Raw genomic sequence first — 22318 nt, 5'->3', positions numbered from 1 at the left:
AGAGCATTTTAGTTTCTCTTTATAAAATGTTAATCTTTGTAACATGTAACTTTGATTGCCCTTGAAGTTCCCCAGCTGTGTATTCCAAGAAAAACGAAGAGCAGACTGAAAAATGAGCTGATCTGATTGGTTCAAAAATTATTATAGGAAAGTCCTGCTATTTAATAAGGTTGATTTTCTTTTTGCAGCTGTTGTCTCTTTGTGGCTCAGAGTTTCAGTGCCTGGAAGCTAAAAACAGAGTTTTAAACACAATGTTTAACTGAAGTACATTCACTCACCTGGTTCTGTAGTTAAGAAACTGTAGAACTACATTACATGCCATAAACTTACATTACTTGTTTTAGCACTTACATTTTATATGAATTTTTTTGTCTGCTCTATACAGTCTCTTCTTTCATTAATTTTCTCCTGGTTATTCTGTACCATTTAAAAATTATTATCTCTATACAACAGAACAGCAGTCTTCATAACATTGTAGCATATTGTTTCCACATAATATTACTGTAATTACAAAGACTAAGACATTTTGCCAAAAGTGAAAACTATATATGCCATCCTTTATGTGCTTAAATCATACTTTTTAATTGCCAAATCTACAAAACTTGTACTGAAATAATATAGAATCATATTTGGAAAAGTTTATTGGCGAAATGCTGTTTTTGAACATGGATTTGGAGTTCCATGCTGTCTGGTTTTAAAGTGGGTACAAGAGGTGTTTTCTCGCCCAGGGTCTTTACTGCCGCTGTCACTATCAGTAAATGACAGTACCAGTGGTGGGACCAACAGACACATTAATCCCTGCTTATGAATTCTCAGAAGGTGGATGGAGCTTTCCTTAATGAGTTGTTTTATGTTAAGGTATTTGTGTATTGACTTCCTCAGCAGACATTTCCCACTACCCCTCCACCGCCATGAGCAAGTGTGTTCTTCGAAATCCAGTCATGATCTCTGGCATGGAGATCTGTTAAACAGTTGCAGAGACACTCAAGGAAAGAAAGATTGCATGGAATGTTGTTGCTTAGAGTACTCCATTCTCAGTAGAAGAATATTAATGGTGTCACAGGGATGAGTTTTGGAAACTTGCTGAGGGCTGGGAACTCATCTTGTCCTTTTGCATTTGGTGGTTTAAGTTGCAAAACAATGGCTTAAGATGGAAATTGGCTTTCTCCCTGTGTAAAAGAAATCCAAAGGCTGTCATTCCAGGGCTAGTGTGGTAGCTCTATTAGTAAGAGGATCTCTGGATCCTTCTGTCTTTCTGTGTTGCCTTTTTTAGCAGGTAGGCTGCTGTTCTTAAGATTGCCTCAGAGTCATCAATAACTGCTAAAGCTCCAGCCATCTCATTCAAGTTCTTGGTGGCAAGGAGGAGGAAGGGACAAGGGGATGAGCATACCTGCCAGCTTAGCCCCTAAACAGCTTTCCTGGAATTCCCATTCAACATTTTTTACTTTTGTATATTGGCCACTCATATATGTAAGCAAGGCTGGGAAATGTGGCATTACAGCTGGAGTGTTGCTGTTTCTGACTGTAGGGGTTTGGCTATCAAGGAGGGGCAAGTGGACTTTGGGGAAGCAGCTGTCAGTTTCTGGCACATGTTCACCAAATCATAGGCTCTGGTGTACATTTTCCAACAGTATTGCAAGGAGTAAAATGTAGAGGAAATATTTGTAAGGAATTCTTTTTAGGGTTAACACCATGTGAAATGTATGACTTGGAGCAGTAGCTCTCAGTTCTAAGAGATGCAGCACTCCAATGATATAACACAAATTTTATGACACCTGCTTTATGATCCTGAACTAAAATGCATACGTAGTTTAATCTACCTTTGCATATAATTTATATGTGTACATAAAAATTATATGCTACATTGTAAGTTGGAGACAAAGGTGATTTATGATAAAATGTTTTTCAGTCTATAAATGCCTAAATACATCTATTGTAGGTGAAAAAATTAGATATTCAGATGCTGGTCATATATATAAAACTATTGTGAATATAGCAACTACAATTGTAGCCTGGTCATGTGGCATCTTGGTGATGCGAGTATTGAGAATGGTTTTATTGTGGTCATGTGATATTTTGAAAGGGAAAACAGCTCTTGTAAAGTTCCAAAGAAAACCAAACACTGTCTTTCTTTGATTAACATGGTTGTTGGATTCGTGGAAAGATCAGTGATGTTAAAACTGGGCAAAAGAGAAAAACCATGTATTTATGTGTTAAAAACAGCCTTGCTTAGATGATCACAAAAAGCAGGACATTTCTTCACCATGTGCTAATATCCTGCTCATTTCAGAGTACCCTGCTTCTCTGAATCCACCACCCAAATCAATCATGGTGCCTCCTCTCTTCAAAATCATTGCATCAACAATGTCCACACCAATTTCAGTGACTTCTGGGCACAAGTGAGAACCCTGCTTGAGAAGACTCTTTAAATTTTCCATTTTTGTTTTAACTGACACTAATTCAGCAGTTAACTTGGTTGGTTTTTCCTTTATTATCTTTGGTTATGTCAGTTGAGCTGATTTCTTCCCAAGTTTTGCTGTTAGGCTGTATTAAGTGAATTTTAAACACTGAAGCCTTCGTAAGGAATAATCAGCATTTCCAGCGTCTCAAATTCAGGTATTGAAAAGTAAACGTGTTACAATCTGGCACAACTGCAGTTAGAAGAGGATTAAAGGAAGCGATTAGGAAATTCTGCAGGGTCACTTGCCACCAGGTTTTGGTTTAAAGGCTCTCAGTGTTAGCTTTTCCCATTTACCTATTCCCTGTGTGCTCTTTTTTATTCTAAGGGTTTCTTCTAAACTGGGCTTGTGTCTGTTAAAAGTGTCCCTGAACTTGCTCCTCTTTTTTTTTTTTTTTTTTTGAGATGGAGTCTCACTCTGTCGCCCAGGCTGGAGTGCAGTGGCACACGATCTCGGCTCACTGCAACTTTCATCTCCTGGGGTCAAGCCATTCTCCTGCCTCAGCCTCCCGAGTAGCTGGGACTACAGGTGCCCGCCACCACGCCCAGCTAATTTTTGTATTTTTAGTAGAGACGGGGTTTCACCATGTTGGCCAGGATGGTCTCGATCTCTTGACCTTGTGATCCGCCTGTCTCGGCCTCCCAAAGTGCTGGGATTACAGGCGTAAGACACCACGCCCGGCCTGCTTACTAGAAACCCAAAGAGGTTTTTAGATTTGGAAGTATCTAAGCTGAAGGATCATGTGAAGAGGCCCTACCTACTTAAGACACCTGCATCCCACACCTGGTTACCTTGTGCATGTCACACACACTTTGTGTTGTCTGATTGTCACTTTTTTTTCCCCCAGTAACATCTGGCGTAATTAATTACTCGTAAGTCTTATGAATCACTTTTAAGTAGGAAAAATACATAATGTTTTTCTTTCTAAATTGCACCCTCACCTTTTCTTATTTCTTTGATTAACCCGAATACTTTCATTTAATTGTAGTTTGAGAATAAATTGCCATAATATAGCACTTGATGGCATTTTAATTAAAACTACCTTTTAAAGTTAATGAACCAAATAGAATGGCATTTTAAATTTTCTTTTGTGAAGTTAAATTGCTCTCCAGCTATGTCAGAAAGTTTAAGTACATATTCTATGCCTAGTGCTAGATTGATTTTTTTGTTTTAACTGAGGCTTTAAGGAACAATTTTGTTCCATTGTGATGATCTGCTGTATTCTCTCTAACATGTCTCAAGATAAAATTATTGCTTTTAAATTTTAATTTGCAGATATCCCAGGAATGCAGTTTCTGTTAGTTGATTTATGGCATTTAAGGCAAATAGTATGCTTATTCTTTGAGTAGTATCTACTACAGTGTTTTGTAGTAATTAATGTTCTTTTATTTTCACCTAGTGTTTTGCATCATTTGGCTTTGTGATGTCGTTGGATAGCTGATGGATTGTTTTAAATTTTATCCTATATAAAACTGCCTCTGAGTAAAACTGTGGTGTGTGAATGAATGTCTGGGCATGTGTGTAATGTGTGTACATGTACGTGTGTGCCTGTATGTGCACACACATGTATCCAAGGACAGCATCTGTGGCACAGCCTAGGCCAAACCTCAGATCGTGAAGAATCACTCATTTCTTTTGTGGGCAGGTGAGCCAAGATGGGAAGTCGCTCCTTGACAAGCTCCAGCGGCCCTTGACTCCCGGCAGCTCCGATTCCCTGACGGCCTCTGCCAACTACTCCAAGGCCGTGCACCATGTCCTGGATGTCATCCACGAGGTGCTGCACCACCAGCGGCAGCTTGAGAACATCTGGCAACACCGCAAGGTCCGGCTGCATCAGAGGCTGCAGCTGTGTGTTTTCCAGCAGGACGTTCAGCAGGTCAGTTTCGCCTCATGCCCTTCTGCATGGGAAATGGCTTGTGTTGAGTAGAGTTTGAATACATCATCATATTGGGAAGATCTGTGCTTAAGGAGTGATGACTAGAAGATAAGGAGAGGAGCTTTTTTGTTGAATGTAAGTGAAAACTGGGCTTAAGAACGCGTGTTCAGGCTGCTGTCAGCCAGTAGCTCCTGTGCACTGAACCCAGGAGAGGATGTGGGGCCTACACTGGGAAGTTTTCTTCTAGAATCGGATCATTCTCATTTATATTTATTTGTGACAGTAATGCTGGTGTGCTCACACCAGTGTATTGTTATAATTTAGTTAACACTTGTCTGCTTTTCCAACTATGTAAACAGTGAGGTGGTCATGCTTCACTTCCCACGTGGTAGGTAGTGCAGTCCATGGTGCACAGTAGGTGCATTATAATTAGTTATCTTGTTGACGAAAAGTAGACTTTTATGACTATTCATTTCTAAGCAGTTGACATCTCTTGTTTTAAAGAAACAAAAATAAGAGTAAGTCCAGTTCCCCATTGTTTTGCTTCCTTATTATAGAATAAGAGTTTTAAGGATTAAAGCTATGGGCGTAAAATATGACATAGCTTTAGGGATAAATAAGATGATAGCCATGTCCTTGCCCCCAAATAGAGGGAAAGACAAGGGAATGAATGAGGTGTCACCTCGGGGGAGGAGGAATCCTGGAGTATGCAGGGTAGCCCATGGCCTCAGGAAGTTGGCTGGGAACCGCCGTGATTAGCCTGCAGTAGAGCCACTCTCAGGATCTCAGGTTTCCATCTCCCTGAGTGTCATGTGAAGGTGAGTGAGTTTTCTGCTGAATGGGCTGGGAATTTGGAGAGTCGCCCTGTGTTCCAATGAGACTGAGATTCTCTGTATGTCATTCATCATCATTCTCATCATTCTTCACTTCACGTGAATCTGGTAAATTCAAAAGACGTTGAATGGGCCAGGTGCGGTGGCTCACGCCTGTAATCCCAGCAGTTTGGGAGGCTGAGGTGGCAGATCGCTTGATGCCAGGAGTTTGAGACCAGCCTGGCCAACATGGTGAAACTCTGTCTCTATTAAAAATACAAAAATCAGGCCAGGCGAGGTAGCTCACGCCTGTAATCCCAGCACTTTAGGAGGCCGAGGGGGGTGGATCACCTGAGGTCAGGAATTCGAGACCAGCCTGCCCAACATGGTGAAACCCTGTCTCTACTCAGAATACAAAAATTAGCCAGGTGTGGTGGCGCATGCCTGTAATCCCAGCTATTTGGAAGGCTGAGGCAGGAGAATTGCTTGAACCCAGAAGGCGGAGGTTGCAGTGGGCCGATTATTGCGCCATTGCACTCCAGCCTGGGTGACAGAGCAAGACTCCATCTCAAAGAAAAAAAAAAATTAGCCTGGCATGCTGGCACATGCTTGTAATCCCAGCTACTCAGGAGGCTGAGGCAGGAGAATCACTTGAACCCAGGAGGCGGAGGTTGCAGTGGGCTGATATCGCACCATTGCACTCCAGCAAGACTCTATCTCAAAAAAAAAAAAAAAAAAAAATTAGCCTGGCGTGCTGGCACATGCTTGTAATCCCAGTTACTCAGGAGGCTGAGGCAGGAGAATCACTTGAACTGGGGAGGTGGAGGTTGCAGTGAACCAAGATCACACAACTCCACTTCATCCTGGGTGACAGAGCAAGACTCCATCTCAAAAAAAAAAAAAAAAAAAAGACTGAATGGCCCTGTAATTTTTAATTTTCACATACCGTGCTTTGATTCTAATTTTATTTTTTGAGTTCTCTGAAGGTTACATATACAGAGTGCTTCAGGAATGATCATTTTGTTATCATTCATGCTTCTTAGCAATGTTGTTTTAGTCCGAGAAGATAATTGCCAGAGAAAGAATACAGTGCAGGAAAGAAGAGGGTGGAGAATACAGTGCAGGAAAGAAGAGGCTGGAGAATACAGTGCAGGAAAGAAGAGGCTGGAGCCAGTGGTGAAGAGGGATTGAGAGGACAGACGTTGTGGGAATGAAGTCATGAATAATCGTGTTTTCGAATTGTCCAAAAACTTCTACAAACCATGAAATGTTGGAGTTTAAATCTAATTGTTGAAAAATTCCCCACATTCCTTGTATCCCTTAGGTTGAGCATAATTCCACATCCGTGGACTGATGCACTTCCCAAGAGGGGGCCTCATTAACTCTTCCGAGGCAGCAGCAGCAAGGGCACCCCCTCCTTTCCCCCCACACCCCATTTCTCATGGCTCTTCTTTCTCTCACCTCATGCTTAGGTTAGAAAAGGGCACAAGGTAAGGAAGCCCTTGGGAATAGGCTGAATCTGGCCATCTAATTTGGTGCCAAATACTTAATGTGCTTGAATTTAAAAACAGCAAACATGTAGAAAGGTAATTATGATAATTATGAGGCCAGTTCTTTAAGCTAGCTTTTTTTCCCCTCTCAAACAGCATATTGGCTTGGATGTCAGCAGGAGAAAGTGTTTTTTGCAATACACATAATGCATATATGGTCCTGTTAGCAATCTATAGAAAATAGATATTGCTCATTAAGGTAAATATTTTTGTTGATGAATGATCTGGAATGGTTTGGACTTGTTGTGTGAACAAGAAATTGCTCTGTAGGCTTTGACTTGTGAGGTAAAGAGTGAGGCTGATAAGATTAATCAAAGCAAATACTGTGACAATAGGATGTCAAAACCAAAAACGTGTTTCTGAAACTCAAGGAATTAATGACACATAGGGAAGGTTTTGCCATATTAAGCATAGAGTAGGAGAGGCAAGTCAAGAATAAATGAAAGAAAAATAGTAGTACTTTAGAAGGACGTTACCAGCAGAAGATAAATTTGTAAAGGCAGTAGTAACCGAAATCCATAAAAACATAGTAAGCCAGTTAGAGACACCACAGTGGTTTTCATTTGATTGTTTTGAGTGATGCAAAAGCACCTGTAAATACATTGAGAAAAAGGAAGAGCAAGTTACTGAACAGTAGGCAAGGCATGGAATGATTACAGTTTTATGAAAGTAACCCCAGAGGAGTAAATGCTTGTCTGTTGAAAAATATTTGGAGGAGCAAATATGTCTATTAGTGGGCCCTGAGGAACTGAATGGGGAAGGATGACAGAGGGAGTTTGGTTTGTGAAACATGGTTAATTTTGGTTTCGTGGTTAATTTTTTCCCCTCTTAATAAACGGGGGCCAATTCATAACTTCTGTGTAGAAGGCATTTTGGATGGTAGTCAGGCATGGCAGGAAAGGTGGTTGAAGCTGCTGTGTGTAGCACACTTACCGTGCTTCCAATTTAGAGCTGGGCGGGGAATTGGGAAGACCTGCTGAGGACTTTCCCAGATGCACATGCTGGCTGCCTTTGCCATTGTTCACTTAAAAAGAAAATGGAAATTTTTTATCACATTTCCTAATGAACAAATAATATACATCTCTCCATTGCCTTATGTGTATTATCAGAGTAACTCTCAGCAAAGGTTTGGTTGAATGAATGAATAAATGAATAGCTGTGTTACTGCTACACACTGTTTTCTAGTTTAGAGTATGCTTTAGTTTTCTCTAAGAAGGTAACTCATTTTTGCTTTACCTGTTCAGATGGGTAGAAGTAGTCCAAAGAGGATGCCATCAGACTTGTTTTTCTGCCTCAACTGTTCGGCTGGCCTGGCTCTTCTTGGATTGTTGAGATTTAGTTACTCCAGCATGTCAGGAGCAGTGAGTGGCCCCATAGGTTTGCTTTCCTGAAGCCTACTGAGTCCCCTAGAGGAAGCCCCTCAGCAGGGATGCCTTCTGCAAAGCCCCTGTTTCCCCCGCAGCCCTTCATGTGTGAGCACCACCCCCTTGCAAGTGTCTCTTGGCAGGACCCTCCAGGGCCATGTTGGACCATTTTTTAATTAATATTCTTTAAAAAATGACCAGGCAAACCTAGTCCACTCTAAATTCTTCTTGTCCAGTCTTTATTCGTTTTTTCTCTTTCCAAAATACCTTAATTGAATGTGCGATGCTCTGAAAGTTTCAGGGATAAATATGTTGACAGGGTCCAAGTTCCTTTTCTCAAGGAATTTATAATCTGATAAGAGCAGATTATTTTTAGCAGATAGTTTTGTAGTCTACTAAATTTGACTGTGCCAGGCTCATCTGCAACACTCAAGTCTTTGGTTATTGTGGAGTATAATTTGCTAAGGCATAAATTTGAATCCTCCTTGTCAAGGTGCTATCAGGAGTGAGGGGTGAATGAAACTTGCGACCTCTTCTGTGGTGTCTGATTGCCTTGCAGCATACACATTTTGATGGGGCATATCTACACTTCAGTGATTTGTGCAAATTTGGGTGTTCCTGAGAGCTTTTTCTGAATTCTTCTGAAATGTCAAGGGTCTAATGCACAAGGAGAAATGAAAGGTCCTACAGTAGAGGGGCAAGTAGCAGCTATCATATTGAGGGCTACTAGGAATATCTTCGTGGAAGAGGTGGAGTTTGAGCAGCTGTTTGAAGGATGAGGAGAAGGTCAGTAGATTGAGGAGTGGGCAATGGGAATTCCAGCAAGAGTAGGACAGAAGAGGCAGGACCCATCCAAGGAGCGGCAAGTGCCTAGTGTGGATGGGGAGGTACGAGGTGGGGCTGGTGCCAGCAAGGTAGCATGGGGTCAGGCACAGAAAACGTGGCCCCCACGATGAGGGTTTTGGGCCCCTGTTGAAGGAGCTCATGCTTACCTGCGCCGAATGCCAGTGCATGGTGCAAGGGCTGTGTGTGATGTCTGAACAGCACCAAGCTCATCTTGGTGCTTTGTGGGTGCTCACTGCCGTGTATGTGTCTTTCCTCTCTGCATGCTCACAGCTGGCCCATTGAACTTTACCCATTTCACCTCATTGAGTTCAAAGCCCCAAGGATCTCCTATTCTGTGCCTTTTAACTCGATGCTGTAGGCAGTGGAGGGTGGATAGCAGGAGTGAACCTAAAGGCCAGGAACCTGGTTAGGTTCCCATGTGGACGCCTGATGTGGTTTGGCTGTGACCCCACCCAAATCTCATCTTGAATTGTAGTTCCCATAATTCCCACTTGTCATGGGAGGGACCCAGTGAGAGGTAATTGAATCATGGGGGCGGGTCTTCCCTGTACTGTTCTCGTGATAGTGAATAAGTCTTGTGAAATCTGATGGTTTTATAAATGGGAGTTCCCCTACACAAGCTCTCTTGCCTGCTGCCATGTAAGACATGCCTTTGTTTCTCCTTTGCCTTCCGCCATGATTGTTAGGCCTCCCTAGCCGTGCTGATCTGTGACTCCATTAAACGTCTTTCCTTTGTAAATTACCTAGTCTTGGATACGTCTTTATTAGCAGCGTGAGAACAGACTAATACAACGCCCCTGCAAGTCATGGGTGAGTAAGTCTTGGAGAGTAAGAATGTGAGGACCACAGAGACAGCCATCAGTGTTTCATTCACTGGTGTTTCCCAAGTGTCTGGAAGAGCAGATGTCAGTATTTGTTGAATGACTGAATGAGTAGTTGAAGGAGTTTAAGGAATTCCCCAATTTTGCTAATTAAAGATTCTTTGGGGTTAAAAGTTGCTTCATTTATTTTAAAATGGGGGAGGGTTGGTCTTATATCTGGGAGATCTGCCTGAAGGAATGGAATCTTTGATTGATGTTGGGGAACTAGGGGTGTCCAAGGAAGGAAGTGATAATTTCAGTGCATGGGAATTTTGGAAGTGTGAGATCTCTCATGAGGATTTTGGTCATTTGAATGCAAAATGAGGGTCTTTTATGCTGAATTCCAGCTGGAGGAGGGAAGTTGGCATATGCCTAAGAGGCAAAGTAACACATCCCAGGTCTATAGAGAAGTCATTTCACAGATTTGCCTCAGGCCCCAGCCTATTTCTTCGGCCTGCAAAAGCCAGCTCTGCAGGAAGCCTGACTCAGGAGCTCTAGGTTTAGCATCACCTACACTAGACCTAGCTTTTAAGTGAAGTTTGAGTTCCTGAACTCCCTTGTCGTCTGTTCATTGAATCAGGAGAGAGTTTTCTGATTCCACTCGTCAGAATCATATAGCCCTAGCTGTTTAACACTTGCTTCTGTTTACACTCCAGCACTCGCAGTTTTGATTGTGTCTCTTAATTAGAATGGCTACAGGATTGCCATCTTCTCTGAGTTCTCTATTAGAATTAGGGAGTGCTGAGTGGAGGCACAGGCTTGGTTTTGGATTGGGAACTACTGGGCGCAGGTAGAGGCCGCCTGCTGATCTTCCTGGTGGGTCTGGAGCCAGCTCCTAATTAACCTTCTGCAGTAGTGAGCACAGAGGAGGCGGGACTGGAATCCAGCCATCATAGGAACCACAGCCAGGATGGAGCTGCAGATTTAACAGTGAGAGGACAAAGGCTGGGGAAAGGGCTGGCTCCCTCCCACACACCCCTCATCTAAAACATCTTCAATGTCAGTCCGTGGTGAATGCTAAACTCAAAAGTTCCCATTCTTCCCCTGGTCCCCACAGCCCACAAGTGTGTGTTGAATTCTGTGTCTGTTTTATTTCACTTTTAAAAGTAGTCTCACACACAATAGTATTTGAAGCTGGAGCCCCTTCATTTTCCAGGTAATAAAAGCAAGCCTTGGAAAAGTCGAATGGCTTGGCAGAAGCACCGAGAACCTCTTGGTGTTTTTTCTGTGTCACCGCTCTGGGTCTGAGGAGGATGCCTACCTTCTAAGCTAAGCAAAGAGTAAAATCAACGTGATACTGAAGAAAGAATCTTCGAGTGGTGCTTTTAGTCACAGGGAACAGGCTTTCCTAGAAGCTGCAATTGCCCGTGACTATGAAGGAAAACAGCCACTTAAGAACAGAGAGAGAGAGGTAGGAGTTTAGTCCTTTAGGAGGGAATCAATGGAAAGGGAAAAGGAGCTCCCATGACCACTCTCCAGCCCCACTCAGCTATCTCAGGCCTCCCTTGCTTCGCCGCATGGCGATTAGACAGCTGGGGGTGAATGATGCGGTCTGGGGTCTTCCTGAGCTTGGCCTCCGTGGGAGAGGGAAAAATAAGACCAGTGATTTCATGAGTAAAGTACGCCAGAGCACTAGGAAAGAAAGTGTGAGCTAGACTAACAGGATGAGTATATGAATTCCAGTAATTTAAACTCAGAAGGATTCCTTCATTTGTGATTTTTACTTTGTAAGTAAATTTCATTAGTAGCATAATATTGACTATCCTTACAGCACTGCCAAACACCAGCCTTTAATAAAAATTAACATTATCTACGTGGAAGTCTTCCTTTATGGCCACCTACTTTGGTTTAACTGATCTGAAATGATGTTGCTTAGTCAATGAGTCATCTTTTGTTGTATATCCCTAAAATACCATTGATTTGATAGTCCAGAAAGCTCAGAATGTAATATGTTCATTTCTCTATCAGTTTCCCCAGCGATTTAAATAAAAGACAGTGATTGAGTAACTAAAATAAATGGAACCAGGTTGTTAATTTTGGTTTTATAGAGAATGTGGGCTGGCAGGGAGGAAATCTTTATTTTGCAACTGGAAAAAAAATCTGACTTTGTATAAAAAAGAACAAATTCAGAGTATTTTAGATTTACCTTTGCTTTTCATTTGTTTCATGTATTCTTTAAATGGATTATAGAATCAGAGGAGCTTATTTTCATTTTTTGTGTGCATAAGATGTGACTTAGAAGGGGTTCTCATTGTTTTGACTTAAAACACACTAATTCATTATGTACTGTATCTTGAGAACAGTGGCTGCAGTTGACAGATGATTATCTATTTTCTCTGTGTGCTCTTTGGATCCAGAATTACCTGTAAAAACAAACTAGCTTAGTATGTTCTTGGTCGCTTTATGTCAGATGTCTTATGTAGTTTTTCAAGTAGCAATTCTAGAGATGAAACTCTAGTTTTAGAAATATTTTAAAGACAGTATTTACAAACTGAAGTGGAATGTAGTGAGCTTGGAGTTGAGAAGACCTCCATTTGAATCTCTTTTCTTGGGCAGGTTACTTATCCGAGCCACAATTTCTTGCTTAATAGAAATAATGATAAAAGTCTGCTCTCTTTTTATTTGTAGCTTTTATTTGTGATTCAGAATTCAGAATTTCTCAAAGATTAGAAAAGTAACACAGTGTACAATACTAACACTTCTAGTGGCATCTGGACAGCCCCCCATAATCAAATGCATGGCTCTTTCTATAGCTGAATGTTCAAGGACTTGCACTTATTAAGTACTCAGTAAAGACTATATAAGTACCCTCAGGTTAGGTTTTATTGACAGATGAATTTTTAAAACCAAGTTTTGAAAAAATATTTGGAATTTCAGAGCTTTCTGTGGCTGAGATCATGGAACTGTATTGCCCTCCCAAGCAGAGCGTAGAACAGTCATTCAATAAATGGAGCTGATGGCAATGACGCAATGCATGACCATGATGGAAAACCATTCCAGGAAGTATTTGCAATCAACACCTCTGCATTTCAAAGGGAAAATATCATTTACATTGGTTTTCACATTGTATGTTGTTGTGAGGTAGGCTTTGAAGTACTCTCCTGTTTGATGAGGGTTTAGTGTGTGTTTCTTAGTCTGTGTTGCTATAAAGGAATACCTGAGGCTGGGTAATTTCTAAAGAAAACAGGTTTATTTGGCTCATGGTTCTGCAGGCTGTACAAGAAGCATGGCACCAGCATGTGCTTCTGGGGAGGCCTCAGGCTGCTTCCACTCAGCATGGAAGGCAAAGGGGAGCCGGAGCTGCGTGTACAGAACACATGGCGAGAGAGAAGCAAGAGAAAGAGGAGGGAGGTGCTGGGCTCTTTTCAACAATGAGCTCTTGCAGGAACTAAGAGTTAGACTCACTCCCTCCCTTGAGGTGGTATCAGGCCACTGATGAGGGATCTGCCCCCATGACTGGAACACCTCCCAGTAGGCCCCACTTCTGACACTGGATATCATATTGCAGTGTGGGACTTGGCGGGGCCAAACAAACCACAGCAGAGAGAGAAAGAGAGAGAGAGAGAGAAATTTTTAAACAAATTTTTAAATAGTAATTACTGAGAAAGAGGAATCCGTAAATACTCTACAAGACCACAAATACTGAGTATTAGATAGTAGGGACCTACTACAGAAAATAATTTTACAAATAGGTTATACAGGATGCCAGAACTCTGCAGCGGGACTCAGGAAGCGTTACCTGTGGCCAGTTCCTGTCGCATCTAATCAAGGGTTGGTAACTATTCGCAAATTTACCCTAACTCAGTTTTGCTGAGCATTGTGACAGCGTCATTTCCTAAGAGGTTACTTACCCAGTAGCCTGAACCATTCTGAAACAAAAGCAGAGCTCTTTCCTTTCTCATCTCACCTGTATGTCAGGGCAGAAGCAGTGTAGACGGGAGGATGAGCCCTGAGGCAGGCATCCTGGCTTCTAGTGCACACTCAGCCTTTCCCATAAAGTCACAGAGGGCCCTGCCTGTGTCTTCATCTGTAAGAGGATAGGGATCGCCCTACCCCTGGCTCACTGTGAGGATGGATGGCTCACCGCACACACAGCCTTAGGTCAGGGGCTGCTTCCACAGCAGGTGCTCAGATGGCGAGATGATTGCTAGTCAAATGACCGTAATCATGCCACCATCACGTTCAGTCTTGCAATTAGGACCTTGGTTTCCTTTTCATTACAAACAGGGAGTTAAGCTAAACATTCTGAACAGCTTTCCGCCTTCTGACATTTGAGTTAGGTGCTGAGCGATGGTAGCTGTTTCAAGTGTGGGCGGTCCACTTTGGAACAACCGTGACCTTGGGACTGTCGTTTTGTCCATTAGAGGGCACTGGTGTACTGAGGAGTGAGCCCACACCACACCCTCTGAACAGAGAGGAAGGTGGTGGTGGTCTCCAGCTTTGCTCTTCTGTCTCTGTGCAGAGTAGCCATGGGAAGGGATCAGCTTTTGTGTTTTTCATCTGGAAGGGAAGCAGCAAGCCCCAGGCCAGCCTTATTGTCTGTGGAGTTGAGGACGCAGAGCAAATAGATAACAGGACTGTCTGGGAAGGGGGCGGAGGTGCAGCTGGCTGGACTGGATAGATAAAGGCCTGTAATTTGCTTATCTTAGTATGTTTTAAATGGGAAGATTTCACAAGCATGTCTTTAAAATGTTACTTAGACCAGGTATATTGACTCAGGATCACTGGGTGATCTGAGTAATCTACCCATACTTAGAATCAACAGCCTCGTGGGGAGTTTGGTTTTGAATATTAGCTGGATTTCATAGCTGTCTGCAATTATTTATTATTATTTTAAAAGTGGAAATTATTACTGGAATTTGTACATATTCCTTTGAATTATTTTCATGTTTATTGGAAATACAATTTCACCTGGTATTTACATTTCTGTCTGAAGGAATCACTGTTAAAAGAAAAATGCCCATTATAATCCTGAGTGGTTGGTTTATAGCAGCTTTTATTTCCAACTTAAAACTTCCTAAAATACTTGGAAACAAATTTCTTTTTTATTTTTATTTTGTTGTTGTTGTTGTTGTTGTTGAGATGGAGTTTTGCTGTTGTAGCCCAGGCTGGAGTGCAATGGCATGATCTCAGCTCACTGCAATCTCTGCCTCCCAGGTTCAAGCGATTCTCCTGCCTCAGCCGCCCAAGTAGCTGGGATTACAGGTGTGCACCACCACGCCCGGCTAATTTTGTATTTTTAGTAGAGACAGGGTTTCACCATGTTGACCAGGCGGGTCTCAAACTCCTGACTTCAGGTGATCTGCCCACCTTGGCCTCCCAAAGTGCTGGGATTACAGGTGTGAGCCACCGCGCCTGGCCAGAAACAAATTTTTATTAATTTAAAAATGTTGTATTTTGCTTCCTCTGGCCCTTTCTACCAAATAATGTTTATCTTTTATTTTTTGAAATTGTGCCCTTATTTCAAGTCTCTATGGACTTTCCAGTAATCATCAGGTTTGCTGCTTACTGGTGACTTAATTTTTCTCTTTACGTAAGTTGAGTAATACACCGAATTTATTATATAATTTTAAAAAAGTCTCCTTAGCCCTCCTGTAGATCTTACAGGCAGGTGAACTGTAGCAGAGGTGTTACTTATGTACCTCAAAATTCTTTTCAAGCTAGAAATATATGATACTTCTCTTTTGCATGGTTTGGCCTCATGCCCAGGAGCACATTCCATTAAATGTATCCATTCTCAAGGCTGAGAGGTCTAGAAGTTGTCCTTGAGACATTTCTTTAGCCGTGGAATGGACCTGTGTTTTATAATATAATAGACTGTGGGACAAACAACTCAGCAACTCTTTGTCTGCCTCGAAATCAGGTGGTGAATGTAGCAATACCTTATAGGACTCTCTTTTTAATCCCAAGAAAGAAAAATAATGTACTAAATACATGAGTTAAAATAATATACTCAATACGTGAGTTAAAATAATGTGCTCAATACACTAAAGTAATGTGCTCAATACACTAGTTAAAACAATGCAGTCAATACACTAGTTAAAACAATGCGCTCAATCCACGAGTTAAAGTGCACACCCAATACGCTAGTTAAAACAAAGCACTCAATACACGAGTTAAAACAACGCGCTCAATACATGAGTTAAAGTAATGTGCACTCAATACGTTAAAACAATGTGCAAGTTAAAACAATGCACTACTTAAAACAATGAGCTCAATATGCTAGTTAAAACAATGTGCTCAATACACTAGTTAAAACAATGCACTGAATACGCTTGTTAAAACAATGCACTCGTTAAAGTAATGTGCACTCAATGCACTAGTTAAAACAATGCGCCCAATATGCTAGTTAAAACAATGTGCTCAATACACGAGTTAGTGTGCTCAATACGTGAGTTAAAACAATGCGCTCAATACACGAGTGAATAATGCGCTCAATACGCTAGTTAAAACAATGCACTCAATACTCTAGTTAAAATAATGTACCGAATACATTAGTTAAAATGTAATATGTACAGCCTGTGCCGTCAGGAGCTTGAAATGAGATGGAAGCTTGCCATGAGTTCTGGTTATAGGCGGGGATGCCATTTGCCACACTGACATTAAGATGCTTGACATAGAGGTCATCGAATGCTGACAACTACCTGTGACTGTCACCACTGGGCAGGTAAGGAACCTGAAGCTGAGAAGGAATAAGGAACTTGCCCAAGAGCACACAGCTAAATTCTATGTCTCTGTATAGGGGGGCTGGAAATGGAGGGGTGGAAATGAGACCAGGCTCGGCCTCCACCCCCACCCCACACCTCCCACACGTCTGATTTCAGTGCCTGCCAGTTCTAGAAGGGTCTGTACAGAGGACCACGAGAGGTTTGTTAAAGTCTGCAATTTACCTGTAATACTAACTTTGCTAGACCCTGAGCAGAAAGGACCCTCTGCCAGGCCCTCAGGTTTGAAGGTCAGTGGTTTGGAGCAATGAAGAACATGTCAGGCTCTGATCCTCACCAGCTGCTGCTTTTTTCCCTCTATATCTATGAACATGGCTGATCTCTCTACAGTACAGTTCATCAAGGGCAAGGAACCACAAGCTAAGCCCCTTTTATTTTGCCATTAGCAGAGCCATGGCTGGTTGGCTTCCCAGATTGCCCCCTAGACCACTGTCTTTGCTGTGTGTGCCCATTTGTTCTTTAGTCCAAGGTCATTTTGATCTGCATCGTCTGAATGTTTGTGTCCCCCCAAGTTCATGTTGAAATATACTCCAGAAGAGGTGGGGCTTCCGGGAGGGAATTAGGCCATGAGGGCTTCACCCTTGTGAATAGCATTAGTGCCCTTATAAAAGAGGCCTGAGAGAGCTTGTTTGCCCCTTCCTCCATGTGAGGACACATAGAAGGTACCTTCAACGAGGAACAAGCCTTCACCAGTCACTGAGTCTCCTGGCTCCTTGATCTGCGACTTCATAGTGTCCAGACTATGAAGCCCTACATTTCTGTTGTTTATAAATCACTCAGTCTAAGGTGTTTTGTTAGAGCAGGCTGAATGGACAAAGAGAGCACCAGAGTTACAACATGCGAAGTGTGAGTGAACCTTCAATACTATAGCTGTGCATTAACAAATATGTTTAAATATTTAAAATCTTTTAAAGTTTTTAGGTTTTAGCTAAAGACATCACTGACTTAGTTTTTTGCTGGTTATTTCCTATCCATCAAAGAGGACAAAGTGGGCATTTGATGTAGTGTAAATGCAGTTGTCCCTCAGTGTCTGCATGATCGCCCACATATACCAAAATCTATGGGTGCCTAAGTCCTGCATTTGGTCCTCTGTATATGTGGGCTTCACGTTCTGCAAATACTGTAGTTTCAGTCCACATTTGGTTGTGGATGCGGAACCCTTCTGTACGGAGAGCCGACTGTACTTATTTTTTTAAACCACATAAAAGTGGACCTGTGTATTTCAAACCCATATTGTTCACAGCTCAACTCTAGTTTGTTAGATATTGTCAGCGTTTTGTGATTTAAGTATGAGACCCAATGAACTACTCAGTTCCAACAACGAAGTTTAAAACATCAGATTATACTGCTTTGCTTTTACTTTTTCTTTAGTGTGGTGGATTTCACCTAGCAAGAACTTTTAAGTAATTAAATTCATGAAATGCTTATTAGCTTTTGCAGCATCTTAGTTTAAAGAATAAATTATCCAAGCTCAAGACTAAGGCATGTAAGTGTTAGGTTTTACTTTATGTGTTTGAATCTTCTAAAGAAGAGATGGAAAAAAAATGACTCTGTAGTTAAACTTGAATTGCCTTAGTAGTGTAGCTTTAAGCCTTATAAAATTGCTAAGTTAAATTGGCCCTGTGTGACTTCCTAATCACTGTCTTATACAATACCCAGTCAGTTTGGTGGCCCAGTGGTGCATAGATAAGTTGAGATTTAATTTAATCATTATTGCATGCAACGTTTATACATAGAAAGATTTACACTTTTAATATAAGAGATGATTAAAGTCCTGCTGGGAAAGCTGATGTAATTATCAGCTTGTAATTATCGAGTGTGTTAAATTAGTATCCAATTACTTCTTCCCATTTTTTTTTTCTCATTTGCTTCTTGTTTCTTACAGAGTTTTGACAACAGAAGGGGTCTTCATTGGATAACCTTAAACATTGAACATGGCAGGACATTGTTTTTATGGCATATGTACCTGTATTTCATTGTAGGTGCTAGACTGGATCGAGAACCACGGAGAAGCATTTCTGAGCAAACATACAGGTGTGGGGAAATCTCTTCATCGGGCCAGAGCATTGCAGAAACGTCATGAAGATTTTGAAGAAGTGGCACAGGTAAAACAGTGGCTTTTATTATTTTATCCCATAAATACCCGTGTGGTTGCTTTTGGATTACAGTTTTAACCACATTTGAGATAAGTTAGCGTTAGCTCGATGTGTTTGACACCTCAGATGAGGTAAAGGCTCCGATTTCAGAGTGAAGTTGTCATTGCCTAGGCAGAAACATGATTTGGTAAGTTGACCCTTTCTAAAATACGATGTTCTTGGAACAGAAATGTGGCTTGGGTGTTTTTGTCTTGTTTATTATACCAGTGCCTTTTGACTACTTTGTGAAATTCCAGTTTATAATCAGGAAATAACAGTTCCTTCTGCGTTTCTATAGTAGTAGGCTAAGCCTTACTTGTTCTGTTTGCATTTCTTTAAATGTGTGGGCTTAGGAAACAGGAGCCGGGAGTCCAGTGTGTTCCGAATGTGGGATTTCTGGGGTTTGAGCACTGGCCGCCTGACTTTGGACAAGTCTCTTAACCTTTCTAAGGTTAACTTTCTGATCTGAAAAATAAGCCCAGTAATTTATTTAATAAGATTTTTCTTATAGTCAACTTCTTTAAACTCGTGAGTTGTGGCTTGATGAAGTAACACAGCAGAGATTCAGAAAGGAAGTGGTGAAATGTTATGGTTGAATTCATTTAAAAATGTACTAAATATAGATTTATTATATAGAACAGTTCTGCTGTTCAGAGAAGGAGGAACCCAAAATTCGAACCTCATGTTTAGGTGGTGGAAGCGAGTCATACAGTGTAACTTCTGCAGACACAAGACCTAGCTGCAGGGGCCCTGGGTTTCAGAATTTGTTTTAGACACGGCTGCAGTCACCTCGGGAAGCACTTGGATCCATTTTGCATGCAGTTGTGCAGAGTCAAGAACTTCCTCGTGACTAATTTGAAGGTCCATTCCTTAATTTTGTACAGTGATTGTGAGTAGCTCTATCCTGTTGAATGAAATCCATGCTAATTGATGTGTATGTGTGGTGTGAATAACCATCGTGCATTTTCATGGGCTAGTGTAAAAAAAGAAATAAAAAATACTTTTCATGCGAAGCTTTTTGCAAATAACTGTCAGAAAGGAAGATACTCTTTCATGTTAATGTCCCTGTTTTAGATTTTAAAAGTTGTGATTAAAACAGCCAGTAAAGCCCAGAAAACTCAGGTTCAAGGAAGAATCTGGTTTTGAGAGCACAGAAGGTATCTTTACTATCATTAGTAAATCTTTGGCATAGCATCCTTCCTAAGTACCTGCTCTGTGAATTCTTAAACCGCGCTTGCTCTTTTCTGCCTATCCCCCTGGATTCAAATTACCTTTCAGAGATGTAACCTGTCACAAAGTTATTATCCAGGAAGCCATTTCTGTCAACAGCTTTTCGTATGTGCCACGTAATTATCTTGTCTTCCTGGATAAAAGAGTTTGTCATTTAGGAAAGCAGGAGACCTTGAATTCATTCTTGATTTTTAAAAGAAAAGCAGACCAGTGACTCCCTGGTCATTACTTAACTCATTCATGTTTTGCAAGGAGGATAACTGCCTCCATAAGACATGGACATACAGAATGTCCCCACATGTGTAGCATGCTCTGAATTCTGATTTGTGACAGCCGTTAGAGCATGCATATGTACAAAATAGGCTGTTGCTTTGCAGTAAGTTTGGTTCCTAATATAAGATGTATTGTTTTTAATCTTTTAAAATAAATTACTAGTGGAAAATTCAGGGCAAATTATTTGCTATCAAGCATTTCCTTTAGACTGGCACGTATTTACAGGGTACCAAATCTTCTCATCTGCTAATTTTTCCTTATTAAAAATACTTCTAAAATTTACCAGTATGACTCCACTGCTTTCTGATTGCAAGACACTGGAAAACTTCATCACTCGGAGCCTCGGTTTTCCTCGCTGTAAAATGATACCTAACACCTACCTTCACCGAGTCGCTGTGATGAGAATACACGTAGAAATGCCTGACACTCAGCAGGCGCTTGTGGTGCTGTCTTTGCCTAGAACAGTACGATCATTCAGATTATTCAGATCTTTTGGTGAATACTAGCCTTGTGTTTACGTTTTGGGACAAGAGCCACTAGAAGGCAAATGTGCCTGTGACTTTGCCCTTCCTGCAGTCTTCAGCTGCAGGACCAGTTCTTACTAAAGACGGCCAGAGGCTGTATTTGGAATCCAGTGGAAAATAATGAGACTTGGCTCTTCCTGCAATCCTCAGCAGCACTGGAAAGCAGCACCAGAGGATGTTGGAGTTGTATCACCCGCGGGCCACTTCACCTCGCTAAAACCCTCCCACTCCCACACTACACAACAGTGTGTGTCCGGTCAAATGGTGAGAGACATAGATAGTTGTCTGTGTTTTGCTGTGTCCAGAGAAATCCACAGCACTTCTTGGGTCCACTGTTAGTTAGTGTTTGTGGTGCTGCTTACTCTGTCCTGTGCACACATGTTGCAGGGGCGGTGAGCTTGTCTCTTGGGATGCCGTGTTTTCCCTTCACGGATGAAAAGACGATCCCTGGGAATTTGTGTGCCTTTTAGGTGATAATTTAAGTTACCTGGGGCTTTTAATTTGCACTGTAGATGTCCTGGCCCATCATTCTTCTGATTACATTTCTGTATTAATAAAATACCTTGGAGGTTTTCAATATGCAGACTTTGTTGTCTTTTAAACCAAGCAAATATAATGAAAGTATTTAGGCCACAAATGCTCATTTTCCTTCTTTTTCCTATCTGTTCTAAGTTCCCCAAATCCCTTATTTTCCATTGAATTCTAAGTACAGCCCCTGGTCATCTTTAGTGAGAAACAGCCCTGCAGCCAAGGATTGCAGGAAGAGCAAAGTCTCATGCACCTTTGCCTTCTAGTGGCTCTTTTTGTCTGCTTGAGTCCTACCAAGTTCTCAAGAAAAAGAGGACACCAGTTAGGCCCCCACCCTGGCCTGGCCTTACCTTATTCCTTTTAATCCCCATGGCAGGGATGACCCACACACCACAGATCAGAAAACGGGTCTAGCATGAGATGCCTCGGGAACAGGATAGTAGGAGTTGGACAGGAGAAGCCCAGTCTCTCAGACTCTCAAATGCTCCCTGACTCTGATATCCTCCCCACTTTAGTCCAGTGTCTCAGTTTCCCCTCGTGTGAGGAACTGTGGCTTAGGTACTGGTTGTTTTAACAATCCCAACTCTGCTGACTGACTTGGTGGACAAGTTACTGCACCCCTCTGTGCCTCAGTTTCCTCGCCTATGAAATGGGAAATCAGGTAGTATCCATGTCCTGCCGCTTTTGTGAGGCATAGTGTTAAGTGCCAAAAAGGTAGCATTTCTGATGAGTATGGTTGATGCTAGCACAAGGAAATCTCTGTTCTCCAGTTGCAGAAGGACCCAGGGAAGGTCTCGTTCCCAGGAAAACCTGGCCAGGGGTTTCAGAGGCACGAGTGCTGACGCAGGCCCCACCAGCCCTGGCACCTTTTGTGCTGCCTCATGTTCTTCAAGCACAAGATGAGAAGGGAAATAAATGATGGCTGTTTCACGTCTCAGATCATTCAGAAGTGCACTTGTTTCTTTGGGACATTTTAAAAAATATTTTTACTTGTTGGAATAGAGGTGGGAAGGCTTTCAGAAACGTAATACTTGGCTGTTGGGAGGCTCTGTCATCTTTAGATCCACTTACCAAATATGAGAAGTCCACAATTCCAAAACTGTAGTGGTGATCATAGGAAAACAGGATTCAGCTCT

General features: G+C 41.8%; 1 protein-coding gene across 6 annotated transcripts in view; it reads left to right on the top strand.

Annotated features, from left to right (window-relative positions):
- The window catches only part of TRIO (trio Rho guanine nucleotide exchange factor), a 365950-nt gene that overhangs the window by 168321 nt on the left and 175311 nt on the right, over positions 1 to 22318 (top strand). For all 6 annotated transcript variants that reach the window (XM_031003167.3, XM_031003166.3, XM_055367588.2 and 3 more), the window contains 2 exons: positions 4105 to 4335; positions 18475 to 18597. In XM_031003167.3, the coding sequence (XP_030859027.2) occupies positions 4105 to 4335; positions 18475 to 18597 (354 nt within the window). The remainder of the gene's footprint in view (positions 1 to 4104; positions 4336 to 18474; positions 18598 to 22318) is intronic.

This window comes from Gorilla gorilla, chromosome 19, assembly GCF_029281585.2.
Source record: "Gorilla gorilla gorilla isolate KB3781 chromosome 19, NHGRI_mGorGor1-v2.1_pri, whole genome shotgun sequence".
NCBI lineage: Eukaryota > Metazoa > Chordata > Mammalia > Primates > Hominidae > Gorilla > Gorilla gorilla.
This window is presented reverse-complemented; position numbering and strand designations above follow the sequence as displayed.